Consider the following 17,646-nt stretch of genomic DNA (forward strand, 5'->3'; position numbering starts at 1 on the left):
AATGGTTCATAAAGCAACTGTGTTCACTTTATCTGGAAATCTTCTGAGAACTCATTTTTAACTCCAGATGAAAGTTCTTACTATATTACTGTAGAGCCATGTGAACAGCACCAAGTTTCCAGTACCTCTCCAAATAGTTAGGAAGAAACTGTCTGGTATTCAAGATACCTCAGGGAAGACTACAACTAGTAACAAAACCCATGCATTTCCACAAACAAGGTGCACACTGCAATCACCATGCTTCTAGGGTAGCATGTAACTTACTGTAAGGAAGACTCAGGGTGCATTTCAGGGAATACTTCTGTGTAAACCCCCTGCCCCAGCCCCAAACAGTCTACAAAGCAAATGGGCAATGAGCTTTTCTTTTAGGAGCTGTAGGTCCTCAGTTCTCTTTACTAGTGTGGCAATGGCACCCTATCTGAGCTGTACGCAACCCACTCAGGTTTTCTCCAGCGTTCAGTGGTGGTCTCCTACACTGGGTCTATGCTGTGAGGAGCACGCTTTAAGACAACAGCTGCCTGGAAAGGATTTTTTCAAGCTTCTGATTACCTTGGAGGAGCCTCCATCTGAGGAAGGAACGCAAAATCCCAGCCTCCAGCAACCAAGGCAATGCTACAGGTAAATTGTAGCTCCAACCTGTACTTGGGATACAGTCAGAAAGTCTAGGAAGAGAACACAGGACTCAGGTATGGAGACGTGAGAAAGTTCCAGCCAACCTGCCGCCCAGCTGAACTCTGCTGGAGCTCTTGCTACTGTTTCCTTGTTGGGCCCTAGGGGACTGTGAAATTCCTGGAGGACTACCCATTCTCCTACAGCACCAATACTTTTTGTGAAATTGTCAACACTTCTTTAGGTCTTGGCTGGGAAGCAGTGGGATCAGAAGATTCCACCATCTTTTCTGCAGCCCCAAAATGGCTTACAGAGCCTTGTGAGAGATTTCTCAGTTACTCTCCTGGGTTTTCCAAATAAGACTGCGCTCGTGACCTGCAGACACAACAGTTCTTGAGTAAGAAACCAAATGCTCCATGGGCTCAGACAGGACAGGTCTCCATTTGCTTTCAAGAATGTTGTGGGAAAGAGCAAAAGTGCTGCTCATTGCCACTACGGCTCTCTTTGAAAGGATACAGAAGTAAAGCTTTTTTTTTTTTTTCTCTTTTTTTTTTTTTTTATTTTTTATTTTTTATTTTTTAAATGAGAGGCTATTTGAGGATTTATCTGCTAGAAAAAGTTCAGACTGTTCAAAATTCAATTTTGTTACCCACTCCAATGGAAACACAGGTATGTAAAGTTCTGAGGTGACTAAATGTGCAGAAAAGGGTGGAGGTTTGACACGTACAGTTTGACCTGGAACTGCCAAACATTTGTAAGTAAGAATTCTCTGGAAATGCCTGCTTGGGAACCAGCCTGCTTATAGGCAGCACTGACAGCACTGACCCAGCAGAAAAACTGAAGGGGCTGCTATAATCCAGAGCATTGTAAGGAACACCATTCTTTGCATGCGTGTCGACTCCCATCAGAAGAACTTCTTTTAATTCTTAAATTCTTACTGAAAGCATGCAAGTGTCTGAGGAAATAGCAACATTCACTGTTCTCAGAGGTAAAACTGTACCTGGCAAAGTATAAATTCTCTTTTGTAGGCAGATGGCTTTTCAGGTGGCTTTTTTTTTTTTTTTTTTTGGTCTCCGAAGTAATTTTACATTCTTAGCCTTAGACTGCCCTGTAGTGGCAAAACCAAAATTTGCAGCGTTACTAACTACACAGGATCTTTTAACTTCTGTATTTTCAAGTAGTTTGCATGTCACTAGGAGGGACAGAAAGAGCCCATGCAGACTACAAAACAAAAATGAAAAAAATGAAGTCAGGGACATTTTAGTCTTTAGTGTAAATATAGTGTGTATCAAAAAGCCACTAATGATGTTTTTTTTTATCCTTTTCATAGGAAACAAGGCAAAATTGATCACACCATGTATCTGCTTGTCTCCAGAAGTGATTCCAGCCAAATTTAACCACAAAAATGAAAACCTTAAAGACAGCTAATGACCAACAGATTTTAAAACAAGTGGTCTTTAAAAACAACTCAAGGAAAAGTATGGTTGTCAGCGCAGAGGTTCTTATATAACAACGAAACCACCAGAGAGACTGACCTGGTAAATGCTCCAGGAGAAAAGTCTCATTCACATCGCACATTGTACCTAGAGAAATCCTTAGAACCACATATTGAAGTAGAAACCAGGCGTCCATTGCTCTGGAACTTGCTACATAAAGTGACTAAAATTTTCTTCATAGATCAGCTGTCTTTCCCCCACCACAGAAATTAGCTCTCTAAAGGTAGTATTTTGAAGATGCCAAATTTCTGATGTTTCATATTCTGTACATCCCTACTAGTCTCTGCCTTTTAAGCTGCAACACATTCTTACCCTCAGAAGGGTAAGACAATTACTGTTCATTAACAGAAGCAAAAATAATGCCAAATACAATTTCTGCACACAGCAGCAGGCGTGTGTTACTCTAATTGTACTTCAGGTATCTTCAAGAGAGCTGTCCATCTCTCAGCTAATCTTCAACTACCTTTGCAGCGACATCAGATAAACAGGCACTTTGGAATACAATTCAGCTAATCTCCTTTGGCATGAGTTGAATGAATGTTGAACATGGCTATCGCACTCAATTTCCTGTAGAAAAAAACTAGGACTACTAGCTTAGATATGGACATCTTTTTTGTGAAGCTTGAAATTTGAAGACCTCCTACTATAGCTATAAATCTAGCATACATGTATATGAGATGTATATGCTATACATCTAGCATACATCTGAGGGAAATATACACTAGCTATACATCCCTCAGAGTTCAAACAATGTGAATTAGCTTCATATCCTCACAGCTGATGGACTACTTAGTGAAAAGACATAACAGTGATGAACTGAGACTGTTCTAACTCACACGCAGCCCTACTAAAATGAGACCTGGTGCTGAACTAGAGTGAAAGTTTCTCAGAGTTATCTGAATCATTTTATAATGCATTATTCACCTTCAGCTTTGCTCTGGAAGGCAGAATAAATTTTTGCCCCACCTTACATGTTGGCTCCTCCAGACAGAACCTTCTAATATTTCATTTTTTTGGGAGCTATAAAGAAATACCCCAAATATTTGGGAAATATATCAACTCACTTCCTATAACTTGAAAAAAAAAATCCTTCTCTTTTAAAATTCAGGCTCATCTAGATAGCATGTGAATAAACACAAACCCCATGTTGTTTGAAATGCACTTTTAATCATTCAGAGAAAATAAGCTGATTATTAAACAATCTAGAGGGCTATGCACTTAGGAGAAAGTTCACTGTACTTTTGTACACAAATAAATAGAACACTGTTAAAAATAGTCAGAGAACACATAGAATATATTAACTGGGAAAAGCAAAGTTTAAAAGTAGTCAAGGAAGATGAGAGCAGTGCATAGTCCCTTTAAATGCAGTTAGGTTTCTTCGCCTTCATTTTGTTGTTAAACTGATGGCTTCTGATGCGGTCGGAGTGCTAGTGCTCTCGTTATTTTCTTCTAGGCTCAGAGGCTCACTGGATTGTGGGATGTTGCAATGAGTGTCCTGGCAGCTGCAGCTTTCCACATATACATACTTATGTTGAATTGAGTGCCCAGATGGGCATTTCAGTTCCACTTTCCTCGTGCTAGTTTTTGCTTCCCTGCAGCAGGAACAGCTGTGCTCCAAAGAATTGGCCTCAACAGAATATCTGTTAAGGTGGAGAAAGGCAACATTACTTTGTGCTAGAAGCCAGTGTACATAGGAAAGAGTGAAGTTAAGTATAGAACTCTGTGAGGAGTTTGGTATAATATCTAAAAAAGCCATATTAAAGCTAATGAATAGTGCTGAGTTCATCAGACAGAGCAGTTGTTTTAACAATATGCTTTTAAAATTCATTCCATTTAGCTGAGATTTTCTGGTTAAGAAAAATAAAATAAAAAGAATCGAGATCCTACTAAAAAAAAACACATTAAGTTCTAGGAGCTCGGCATCCTTGTATTCCTCTCATCATCCCAGCACTGGTGGATGTTAAATACACCAGATCAAAGAATGATGAATGATAAATACCCCAGACCAAACAATTAAATGCAGATGCAGCTCTGAGCTGAGTAAGAAAACTACATAGATAAGTGGCTACAATGCCATCTACGATGGCATCACATCAATCAACAGGCTACAAGAGCTACACTTGTATCAAATAAATCACAGTGTGTATTCCAAACCCAAGTTAACAGGAAGATGAACCAGCAGCTCCTTCTGTTGCTATCTCACAATAAAGCAGTTTTTCTGCAACCTTGTGTTCATCAGGTTTCCAAATACCATTCCTAACCTGCAGAACCTGTCAGTATCAGCCTATAAATTGTGTCAAGAGCCATCTTTTTCTTATGTTTGTGTACAGAGGCAACCACAGCAGGACAGTAAGACTATGAGATATTTCAAAATACTAATAATCCCTCTGACTAACTGGGGTTTAATCTTAAACTAAAGATTAGGTTAATCCCATGTAAGGTGCCCTGTGGTATAATCAGTGATAGGCAGCAAATAACATTTACTTTGGGAAGTTAGAATTATATATTTTTAATGTGTTTTAATAGTTTAGTACCAGGTGTCACACCAGCCACTTTCTTATAGCTAGTAACACCACCCATAAGACATTTGTTTTCTCACTTCATTACTGTATAACAGTCATTCATGTTTGAAACTTCCTTTAAAAGACAGACGTGTATTTAATTTTATATGTTAATTCTTGAGAACCACTTTTCGACTTATGAACATCAGGTTTGGCTGCTCTCTGGGCTCATTCACATTACAAGAAATAATCCATGTTCTCTTGTGATGACTTCTGTCCAAGATGGTCTGACAAAAATGACGGACAAGCCATCTCTTAATAAATGAACAAACCTTATCATAGCTGGCTAAATCTCAATGCAATCCAATAACCTTTTCTGCTTTGCATTAAAATTAATCAGCTCTTCAGTTGTCCATGATTTTGTGCCCATGAGTTTGAGAGCTGATAGTTTCAGGTCTAACATTCTCTAATCTGCCTATGTATTGTTCCTTTTATACAAATAATGTCAGTGACAGAATTCAAATCTCATTGCCCAATCAGTTTACTTACAGTGAGAAAGTTCCACATGTTCCTTCACATTCAGTCATGACAACTCTCTCCACAGAACGGCAGTTCTTATAGACAATAAAGTCTTCTCTTTCGCGGACAGAGCACAGTGTGGGACTATCCAGAGGTACACCTAAGGGGAAAGATCAGAGCATACATTCAGTGAAATAGCTCCATAAGTTCCCTGCAGTTCAGCACATTTGGCTTAGCTAGTGTGCTGAAAAATTGTCTTAAGTGGTATTTCAGCTTCAGTTTAAACTTTCCCAGAGAGATTGGGCACTGAATACTTGGAATAATAAACATAAAGACAAGAGTATCTATTCAAATAGTAACATATCAGCCTCCATTATATGGGCTAATATAAGAAGAAAATTAATTCTGTTTTCTTGGTTCAGGTATGCTGACATACTTACAAGTTTTGCAACAACCGTTAGGTAAGAATGTAATAGTTCCCTAAAAGAACAAAAAAGACAGGACAATAGTATTATTTTCATTCCCTGTATTAAAGAGGCTTTTAGGCAAATAACTGAGGAGATAAATTCCTTATTGGCTGGAAATTAGTAGCTAAAATTCTAGCATCTGAATAAACAGACATAATTGTCTATACCAGACTTGAAATCTATCAATTTACAGACAACCATGGAAACAGATTATGATTTAAAGGAAATCTACAGTTATCATCATGCATTTCTAACTCAAAAACAGTCCCAGAAAAACATTTTATCAGAGACTTCTATATTTGAATGGTGCATAGTGTTATTGGCAGCCTACTGTCTGAACAGCTGTGATATTCAAGAAAACATGGCTCTTTTTCAGACAGGACCCCACACAAAGCAATCAGCAAGGACTTTTATTTCAATGCTGACCATTTTTTTTTTGGCTACTGAGAGATGCCAGCAATAGGTTTCAAACTGTAAGCCAGGTATCTTGTTTTATACACTGTGTAGGTTTGTACATGGATGCAGTGAAAACCTGTGCCCTTGGGACAGAGAAAATTTGGAGAACAATCATCAAAGTTTAATGTGACTTTTGTTGCTAGTTAGGTGGCTGCACTAGACTGAACTAATTTATACATTAAGTAGAGGGTGAGTTTTCCACTTACAGATTTACAGCTCTCTGCATTGAACGCTGGACAGGTAATCTCAGATGTGGAAGAGATAAGCTGGTTTTGGAGACTTGTACAACTATAAATGGTGCAGTTGTCATAAGGATCTTTTACAAACTCTCCAGGCTGCAAGTGAAATACAAAATGTAATAAGAAAAGCTGAAGGGAGCTCAGGCAGAAATTTTCCTGTCTTCTGACGACGACTTTCGTATTGTTTCCCACTCAATTATTTTTAGGTTAGTGAAGCGGCTCGAATCCCCTCATATGCTGTTAATACTTCCTTTTCAGTTGGGGTGTAATTGGCTTCTGATCCTTGATAGCCCCGGCTCCAGAACCCCAAAGGTCGGCCTCGAGTTTCTCCTGGGGTCTTCTGCCAGAGGCTCCAGGTGAGCCCATGCTCCCCAGCTGCAGTGTACAGTATGTTTTGCACAGCTGGTCCAGTACGGACAGGCCCAAGGGCTACTGCATGAGCTATTTCTTGTTTGAGTTGTTCAAAGGCCTGTTGTTGCTCGGGGCCCACTCGAAAGAGTTCCTCTTTCAAGTCACTCGATATAGAGAACTCACAAGCTGACTATAGCCTGGCACATGCATTCTCCAAAATCCCACAAGACCTAGGAAAGCTTGTGAGCTTTCCTCAGGAGGAAAGCTGTTCCTCCTGAACAACCACTACGCGTTTGAGGCCTTGCTTCCCAGGACGTGGCCGAACAGCGCTCACTGATGCAAAGTAGAGAATAATTTTTTCTCTCTCTGTGCTTCCGCGCGGACTGATTGTTTCTTTTTTTTCTGTTTTTTCTCCCCATTCCCTTTCCCTTTAATTAAACCTTTCTCATCTCAAACCTCGAGTTCTCTGTGTTGTATTTTCTCCCCCTTCCTCTTTGAGGAGAGGGGGAGTGAGAGAGCGGTTGTGGTGGAGCTCGGCTGCCCACCTGAGTAAAACCACCACAGTTAGCAGCCATTTTCAATACTGATTTTTGTGTGTATTGCAGTATGCCACAAGTGGAGAGAATCTTCAGTTGTCCATGAGATTTCCCTTGGAAGAGAAACCCTCTAAAGCATTTAGAGCACATTAGCTATATTAACAGTCATTCATACCAATGGATTTTACCTAGGGAAAGCTAAATAGGGGCAATAAAGTTGTTTCATATGCAGGCTTTTCTAGCATTCTTCAGTACACAGAAATTACATGTAAATAATATAGAAAAGCTCACAAAGTTACACTAAGCCTTATCTCTGCCAAAGGGATGTTCACTCTGAAATGGGGAAGTTTACAGATTTGGTAGAGATGTAAGATGTAGAACATACTTACACTCAATATGAGGTTGGAACTCTGTGATGTATGTATAATACACTTAGTCTGCACACATTTTCCACAACATTCACCTTCCACTGATTGCCGTTCATATCCCTAGATATTAAAATGAAATAAAAATGAGAGCTCTGATAGATGCATTGAGGAGAAATAAGTGAAAACATACTAACCTGTGAATTGATTATGCTTAGAAGTGTACTCTGCAATTTTGCTTTTCTGTGCCTGAATATCACTGACTCCACAGAATGCAAGTAATAAACTTAGGCTATAGATAGAATCAATTAAAGCACTGTAATAAATATACCTAATAACTAAATATCATTCCACTAAGTGCTCTACAGAAATTTGTTAGCTAATCCTACCAACATGAACTGAATACTGTTGACTACATTGCCAAGCTACATAAAACAAATTGCTCAAGGACAGTCAGTTTCCAAGCCAGAGTTGGATTCTGGATTTCTGCTCCCTATCCTTCAGTTATGCAACAAATTGATCACAGTATTTTTCATGTACATGTGTATTTTAGTTTTGTTTATTTGTTTAAGTTTGTCACTTACAGGTTCACAATATGTGTCACATGGAACGTGTTCACAGGAGATGACATTCAGTTGAGTGCTGACATTAACTTCGTTAGTGCAGAAGCAATTCTGACACTTATCAACAAAGACTGAGGAATTAGGCTATAAATTTAAAGAAACAAAGGTTCATGTATTAATGAGATATTATGTGTGACAGACGTTACTTAATTCCCAGAAGCCTTTTGACCAAGCAATGGAATAGGAATCCATCATAAACACTACTGGATAGCTATTTAGCTAGCTGTTTATGACATCATCATCAATATTGAACTTAATTTAGTATGTCTTCATTGAAGTCCTACACAGCAATGATGAACTCAGATATTAAAAGCAGAGAAGTCAACATATACAATAAATCAATTACTAGACTCAAAAGAACTTAACTGGGAATCTAAGTCCATTCAGAATAACCCTTCTTTAAAAATCTTTTCATTTCAGAAAGCAGAGTCTTAAAACTGAAATAAAGTACTGACCAAAAGTGTGGACTAAATTTAAAAATGCATACACACTTTACTCTAAAACCATATCCCTCTCTGGTACTGACATTTAGAAACAATTCTTCAGTCTCTCACACATGGCAACATTTTCAGAAAAATTTTAAACTATGCTGAGCTGATAAATCCCTGACAGGAATCTGAAATTTTCTAAAATATTCTTTCTACTGGATAAACCTCCTCATAGCACCTCAGCTAAAGTATGCTAATTGGTCTTTCAAGCATTTTCAGAATACTTTTGAAACGGGAACTTACCAAGAACTCAGCATTCTGATGTACACAAACCCTCTTGGGAACTGTTAACAAGGAAGGAGTTAGGCAGTTACATCAGGGGAAAAAAGAATCTTTACCCGACTCTAGTTACACTCATTTCTTCCACAATGAATCACAATGCTTATGTTCAAATACATGGGTTGTTTTCCATTTCTAGTAGCATATAAGGCTTATATAAAGTAAAATAACAAATACTTCACATGCAAAAAGGGAGGAAGATTTGGCCCAATATACGTAGTCCGGTTCATAGCCAAGAATGTTCACCTGACAGTTACAAGAAGTTACCTGTTTCAATTACTAAGAATAAAACGGACTTTGTACTGCTATCTTCTCTTGGGCACACTAACAGGGACATTTTGCTAGGTTAAACTGAGACCACAATCTCAGTTAATTCTGTAGCTTTTCTCACAGGTACTTACAACCAGGAAAGCTGCACTTGAACTACCAGAGCTCTATATGATTTTGCAGCTGTGTGTCATAACCATGGCAGTAATAACCAATGTTAATAGTAACCAATTCATGCAATCCAACTGGGTTTATTAGCTCTTTCAGTATTACATACAGTCTCATTAAGCCTGATACTAAATTATATAATGCTAGTCATTGTAATATATTTCCACAGTACTTACCACACTCGTACACAGGACAGCACTGATCACTGGGAATATAAGAATAAACTTCAAATCCCAGTGTACACTTGGGGGATTCAGTTGTGCACAAGCTTGTATTGCATTCTGGAAAAAAAAAAAAAAAGAAAAAGAAAAAAAAAAGAGAGAAACACAGAAAGTATATTAAATCACAGCTAGAAAGAGGCATCTCTCAAACTCCCACCTGATAACTTAAGATAGACTTTTCGCTGCTAGGGAATATTCCAGATTCTCCTCAAAGAAAAAAAAAAAAATCAGAAAAAGGACACATTTTTCCTAGTGAATCAAGGCACTGGATGGGGGGCCTACACTCGTTTATGAAACTTCTAGTATGTAATTATCAAGTATAAGAAAAGTATCACAATTTTTTGCAGAGTAACAGTGAACAATTGTTATAGTACTCTGTCCAAGATTGTAGGCAACTGCTGCTAAATGAAAACCTTACAGCCACACAGAATTCTATGATCTGCATTTTACTTTAACAAAATGGGATTCTAAACTCAAGAACTCATTCAGTTCAGATTCAGTTATGTTGAAACCCAGAATTGTAAATCTTGTTATGCTGAGTCACTTCAATATTAAAATATTAAAATATTAAAATGAATTTTCCATAACACTGGACAAACTGATTTTAAAAAGCATGATATTATTTTGTGACTCCCTATTGCAGGTCTCTGGTGCTAAACTAGTTCAGGTTCTCTTTTCAGTTCATAAAGGTTAGAGAAAGGCTAGAAACAAAAGTAAAAACTCACTGCAGGTGACAATGGGGCAGCAGGAATCTTCAGGATTGACTTCATTGACCTCATAGAAGCCGTTTCCATTACAACTCTGCTTATTTTGACTGGGACATTTGTGAGGCTCACATACAATGCCATTTCCACCTTCTAGGCAAATACAGTCCTGACAGTCTGCTGTAAACCTTTCCCCAAACTGTCATTAAAGAAAATAACGTGAGTGATTGCATAGTTACCAATTAAAAAGAACAGAAATAAAAGCAGGAATGAAACGCTGGGAAATGACAAAACAGAGAATATTTTTTTCTCCTCATCCCAAACCTCTTCTTGAAATACAAAAGCAAACGTACCTCTCTTGGTATCATATCCAATCCAACACAGCCTGTGAAAATATCAAAATACATTTCCATTACCACTTATATAACAGTAGATATCTCCACTATATGTTGCATGAATACTGCATACAGTCAGATCTATGTTGTATGCATCAGAAGGAAATAACAAAAAGGAAACAAACATGCATCCAATTGAAGTGGTTAAACTCACCGCAGGTGTTTACACAGACATCCACACCAGAGTCATACAGCATTGTACCATTAGGACAGAAACAGCCTTCCACTTGTTTAACTGCAGTTTCATTCTGTTGACTGTATGAGACAAAATGTTCAGAGGAGCACCATCACTGTCACAGGCATGCAGAGGAAGGTTAAGCTGGATAACCATTAATTGAAAATAACAGAGCAATTAACCTGCAGACTTGCGATTCAGGGCTTTTTCATGTTTGATTTAGCCAAATAAAAAGTACAGGCACCCAGATTTAGGATCAAGAGAACAGTGGTAACAAATAGGATAGTCAGCTAAAGACAGGACAGGAGGCTGTTTGACTTCTCTCATCCACTTATCCTTTAGGTATGACTGAACAAATATATGAGATCTAACAGTGAAGGAACTCTTTACCTTGATTTGCAGGTTATCTCTTTACTAGGACCACATGCTCTATATTCTTTATGTTTGGGACATTCATAAGCTGGAATAGGAAAATAAAAAAGAGGAACAGCTCAGGGAAAATAACGTAGAAAAATCCCATGACCTTATGACAAGAAATTAAACACTATTCATTTTCCTATGTATCTTTGACAATCTTGAAAAGCATAGAGATTAAATAGTTACCAGACTCACGTCTCTGAGTGGGATTACTTTACACAATTTAGCCAGAGGTATAGCACGATACTTTAAATTTAAGGAGATAAAGCCAGGAGTCTATGTCCTGAATACAACTTTTTCATAATTCTGGTCTCTTTTGTGTAAGCTCTCAAAGAGGAGCGTATTCCTACCCTCCCATCCTCTTCTGATTACACTAAATACATGAATGATCTGCCAATGCCTGTAAAATATACAGTTGATTCTGCTAAAAAAAAAAAAAAAAAAAAAAAAAAAAGTATCTATTAATACAAATGTTTCTGATATGGTAAACGGATGCATATTGCAGGCTCATTTATCATTTCCATTTATAAAAATGTTACCTGCAATATGTCATAAAGCAATATGGCATCATTAGGACATTATCATAGAATCACAGAATGGTTTGGGTTGGAGGGATCCCTGAAGACCGTGTAGTCCAGCTCCCTACCATGCTCCCTAGCATAGGCTTTTCCCACGGTTCAAACTGAAATAGCTGAAATAGTTCAGTACAAGCTTCCCTAACAGTTCATGATAAAACAGCTAAATACTTACAGCAAACACCATTGGTATGACTTCTCCAGTCGATGCAGACATTTTGATCAGCACAGATGGTAGCATAGATCTGCAGACTTGAGCATTCCAGGTCTAAGCTGGGAAGTGCACAACTATCAAAAACACAGGCTGCATAGAACCTATCAGGGTTAACAACAGCATGGCACTTCTCGAACACACTAGAAATAGAAACATATGTCATTATTAGTTACAGAATAAACCATGAATTCTCCAGTGTGCTTAGCATATTATAATGTGGCAACAGTGACACTTAAAGAGATGTGAACAAGGACTATTACTGAGAGATTTCTACTAAGAGCACTTGATTAGATTGTAACCTATCAACATATTTTAAAGAATTCTCCCCTCATCTACAAAACAACCAGGCACCGCTATTTTCTGTCCAGGAGCTACATGATTATTATCAAGTGTAAAGAGGGACTACTTTTCAAACTAGATTTTATTCAAACTATTTTTAATTCTGGCCAAGTTCCTAAAATGAAGATCTCTTTCTTCAGTTGGTCTCTGCTGCTAAGTAAGGATAGGAAAAGGCCAGAGCATAGGACAGTGAGAGCAGAAAGCACAGAAGAAAGTGAGAACATCAGGAAAGGCTAAAGTAGCAGTCAAATGGTTGGGAGTAAGCTGTATCAGCAAAGAATGACATCTAGAAACAGCAAAAGAAATGGAAGAAACCTACAGAGCTACTAGATGGAAGTAGCCACTAAATGGAAGAATAGATGGAAGAATAGTTAGAACATTTTGTATTAAGAAATGAACCCCAGAATTGCCACTTAACTTAAAAATCAAATTCTTATAAGCACCAGAGGACTACCTTCCCAAAATAAGCTTGCAGATGGAAGATTCTTTGCAAGGCTGTCCTGTGGTTGTGCCAGGTGATTTTGTAGGAATTAGGCCTGGGGAGCATTGCGGTTTGGAGGGATCAACAATTTGCCAATGATCTGCCATGGTTTCACAGTTTTCTGCGATGTTTCCATTTGGTAACCTGCAGTCATCTGCTGTGTTGTTATTGCAAGTACCTAAAATGGGTAGGGGAAGAAAGAATTCACTCACAGATTTGTTATCAAATGCCACTCATCTCTCTGGCATTGTTGTCATTTACTTGTTTGTGGTTTTCTGAGAGTATAAAAAACATAACGGTAAGACTTACCACACTGTCCTTGAGTGTTGTTGCCAAACAGGCTGTAGGGCATTCTGATAGAAAAGGACAAGCCATTGTAGGACACATTCATTTTAAGCTCAGGAATTTCCACTACATGATTTATGCCTGACTCATAGATGCTCACTCCAAATTTTTTATAAGGCAAAGCCACTGTCTGTTTGTTTACAGTCACCTGATAAATAAAATAGAAAAGAGACATATATTTCATTTGATTTCAGAAAACAATCAACTGTTCATTACTTAGCATTGGAGATGCAAATGTAAAGGCAAATAATGTGCATTTAGTTTATAACAATTGTCCCTGTGTTTCCTTTTACATTACTGAAAAGTCAAACTTGCTTTCTTGAAGCCAAAGAAAAGGCCTATCATCCACTAATAAACTAGACTACAGTTTGGAGTTTAGACCAGCAAACACTCCATAGATTTGTTAGAATGACTATGGCATTGAGGACACCTTGTACAAATACAATATAAAATTATCCTAAATTCTGAGTGCACAGAGTTTTATCCTTCTTGGAACCACCCAAATCACCAAAATAAAAGGAATATGTTTGCAGCATTTTTTAAAGGAAATAATTATAAGGAAACTGCAGGAAAGCACTAAGACAAAATCTGTATTATTTATTTAAAGACTTTGCCTTGATATACATATGAAATTAACACTGATAGTTTTATTCAGCATAACTGACTTAATTGCTTTAGAGAAAAAAAGAAGTCTATATGTTGGAAATTTTCAATAATTTCACAGATTTTTTCAATCATTTCAAGAATCACAGAATAGCTGATGTTGAAAGAGACCTCTGGAGTCATCTGGTCCAACTCTCCAGCTCAACCAGGGCCACCTGCTTTTCCAGAATCATGTCCAAGCAGCTTTTGTATAGCTCCAAATAGAGAGCTTTGCCTAATGCGGTCCATGATACCATTAAACTTTTTAGTGGCAAGAGCACATTTGCTGCAACCTAATTTGTAATATTCCCACACAGTAACATTCAAAACAAACACACAAACACATCAACCCCACAAAAAACTAAAAAAACTTGTTACCCAATTTTGAATTCCCAAAGTTAGGACATGATATTTACCAATTAGATAAACACACAGGAGCCCCTCTGAAAAATGAAAAAGGTGACACCAATCTAAGATAGTAAGGATCATTTCTTAAAAGCTTAAGCTAGTACTTTAATTGCTATGTCTAGTTTATGTTGTATCCTCCCATTCAACATTCATTCTTTTTCTTTCTTACATCAATGTCAACTGTAAATTAATTTATTTTATACCCTTAACTCTTAGCTATTCATCCATGTTTATGTATTTAGAAGAGATAAGGCACTGAAAATATTTATTATAAAAAAGGGATAAAAAACAATTTGTAGAATATTTTTCCAGTATTCAGATTCAGAAAAGAAGTCCTTTCTTCCCTGCAGTCCTAATTTATAATCCACTGACTCTATTTTTATTTTTTTCCTAATAATGTATAATTACCAGATTCATACTTTATAAATAGTTCAGTCAGGAAATCAAAGGTAATATTCTCCAATACCTCTACTCGTAGGGTATTTAGTTCTACTGTTGCTATGCGCACTTCCTGAGTCTCATGTCTCACAATGAGCGTTCGTGGACATGAGACTACATCCCGTGCATCACAATGGTAGTTATCAATGTAGACACCAAAGTTGTCGACTGTTTTATTAATCTCTTCCACAAGAACATATGTGCAATTCCCTTGATAGCTGTAGTACAATCCATCAAAAGTCATGTAGTGTGGGTCTCCCCAGCCAGTGCAGTAGCCTGTAAAAACATAAAGCTAGGTTAGCTTCTTATGGTAACATACAAAATCTGATCAAACTACAAAAAAAATCCGTAGGTGTGGGATTCACCTCATCTTACTTTAAGCATTTAAATATTTAAAGTGTATCTGCCAATGCATAAGCTCATTTCTAAAACTCATCAATAATAGAAAAACAAAACAACTACCAAAAACAAAGCAAACAAACAAACAAAACACACACACACCAAAACAAACAAACAAACAAACAAAAAAAAAAAAACAAAAAACAAAAAACAACAGACTTTCAGGGCACAGTATATCTGACATTTCTGAAAAACAACTGAGAATAGGATTAATCATGCCCTAGAAGAACCTTTACAGATCACCTCAACAAGTAATTTATATGCAGACCTCTAGCCTATAGATGTCAGCATCTGGACATTTAAATTCTACCATAGGAGACCAATTTGTTCTACTAACAGAACAGTGATGTTGAAATAATGACAACCAAATTAAGTTTTACTTTGTTAAGTAAAAAGGATCAATATAGGACTCTAAAAGAGACCAATGCTGGCAGTCTGAGGGCCACATCTTGCACAACACTTAGTCCTTGATAAATAGCGCTGTTCTTTACACTAATATTGTTCACACAGGAAAAAAATATTTCTTAAAATATATACTTACAATCACACTCCCAATGCCAACAGCATTGATCATCATCAAGGACTTGCACAGGAGCAAGACCATTGGCGCATGTGGGTTTAGGAGGTGGCTCACAGATGACTGGAAACAGCTGGACTGTATTGTTTTCTACACATACTGCCATAGTGCAGTTACACGGCCACCATGACTGACCTGGCTGTATTTGGAAAAAGAGAGAACAAGAGAGAGAGAAGCCTTATTGAGCAGTCAGAGTGAGTCAGATGGGTAACTTGAATACCTTTTGCAGAGTTTTAAAACACCTTATATTTATTGACAATATTTTTTTCCAGCAGAAGTCTGAAATTGGGAAGGAAGAGCAGCATTCAGCACCATCAAGGTCTTCGAGATAATCTAGCTTTAGTGAAAGCTGCTAAGTGAAAGGCATGTGAGTGTATGTATTTTTTCTAACTTGGACCATCTTACAGCCGCTAATTATTTGTATACCAGCAAAACTAGGTGGTTTCAAGAAACTTAGAATTGGAGTGAAAATTCATAAGCATTTGAAAGTGGTGATCTGTTTCACAGTTAGCTCTTGAAATCAGACTATGACCAAATATAACTGCAGAATAATTCCAAACACCGACCAGTTCAATCCAATGTTTTCTTGTTGGGCATTTGCACTGTAATTACAACAAACCGCGTGGACATATTCAAAACCAGAAATAAGAAAAGAAAGACTTAGTCCTTAGTTAACTCCTCAGAAAAGCTTTTCTACAATAAAGAGAAAGATTTATCTGTACTCTACCTCCTTGAATGGAGAATGCCTTTTAAAAGCTATTGTTGAAGAGCTAATACCAGTATACTTGATAAAAAAAAAAAAAAAAAAAAAAAAAAAAAATTCATTGGAAGTCACGTTGATACCCCTCAAAAAAAAAAAAAAAACAAAAAAAAAACACAACAGAATGAACAGATACCTCATTTTCTATCCAGATAAATGTTTACACTCTATGATAATAACACTGTAATTATGTACCTAGACACCTTTGAAATAACAATGATATAAATCAAAAAATAAAATCTACTAACCGCATATGTTTCATTAGGTGAAATGGTACAATTATTTGAGCCAGAACTGGGAGTTGAACTTGAAGTACTGAGTGTAGTAACTGTGGAACTTCCAGAAACAGTGACTGCACTTGATGTTGGAGTAGTGCCAGAAGTACTAGTTGAACCAGGAGGAACAACTGCAGATGTGGTAATGGTGGTTGAAGTGACACTGGTAAAAGGAATAGAGGTTGTTCCTGAAGTAGTGGTGAAAGATTTGGTGGGAGTTGTTCCTGAAGTAGTGACTTCTGATAGGGTTGTTGATACAGAAGAAGGTGAGGTACTCATATATGGAGTTGACGATGGGGAAGATGATCCCAACGTTGGCGTGCTAAAAGTGATGGTAGGCGATGAAGTCGAAGAAAAACCAGTCCCAGTGGTACTTGATACTGTTAAAATAGTGACAAAATGAGAACTAGTTACTGAGAACACACAGTGGTTTACAGAAAGATGGGAACCTGACTTTTGATATTAAAACATCAGCATTCTAAAGAGTGTAAAAATAGAAAAAACAAACAAACAAATAAAAAAAAAAAAAAAAAAAAAGGAAATTTAGATACGAAACAGAAGAAAACGCAATTTCAAACATGAAGTCTGGAAGCATCTCCACAAAAACTGAGGAAATGGGGAAACCAACACTTTAGGCCCAGAAAAACTACATCCTCCTAAACTCCATGCAGCAAGCCCTGGAATGCCAGAAACCACAGCACGGGTTGCCATGCAGCACATGGCTCCACTGAGGCCGAGCAGCTGCTGCAGCAATATCTGCGCTAGACCTCAGCCAGCCCTTTGGAAACTGCTCCCCCACATATTCCCATGCTGGGCTAGGAAACTCGGGCTCACTGTGCTGCTTCATCCTTCTCTTGTGAGCATGCAAGCTCTCGCTCTGGGCCTGAATGCCACAATTGCTTTCCGTTACCACTGTT

General features: G+C 37.7%; 1 protein-coding gene across 1 annotated transcript; it reads right to left on the reverse strand.

The window, feature by feature from the left end:
* Window positions 1-3,314: 3,314 nt before the first annotated feature.
* On the reverse strand, window positions 3,315-17,389 carry LOC309878797 (intestinal mucin-like protein). Its single transcript, XM_082761741.1, has 18 exons — window positions 16,703-17,389; window positions 15,659-15,833; window positions 14,747-14,994; window positions 13,195-13,378; window positions 12,859-13,063; window positions 12,027-12,205; window positions 11,250-11,319; window positions 10,839-10,939; window positions 10,643-10,674; window positions 10,311-10,488; window positions 9,541-9,645; window positions 8,894-8,934; window positions 8,124-8,246; window positions 7,564-7,662; window positions 6,255-6,383; window positions 5,566-5,605; window positions 5,156-5,285; window positions 3,315-3,745 (listed from the first exon to the last, which is right to left on the reverse strand). The coding sequence occupies exons 1-18, from the start codon at window positions 17,006-17,008 to the stop codon at window positions 3,490-3,492; spliced, it is 2,601 nt and encodes an 866-aa protein (XP_082617867.1). The 5' UTR covers window positions 17,009-17,389; the 3' UTR covers window positions 3,315-3,489.
* Window positions 17,390-17,646: the final 257 nt, after the last annotated feature.

This window comes from Aythya marila, assembly GCF_965140915.1.
Source record: "Aythya marila genome assembly, chromosome: 5".
Taxonomy (NCBI): Eukaryota; Metazoa; Chordata; class Aves; order Anseriformes; family Anatidae; genus Aythya; species Aythya marila.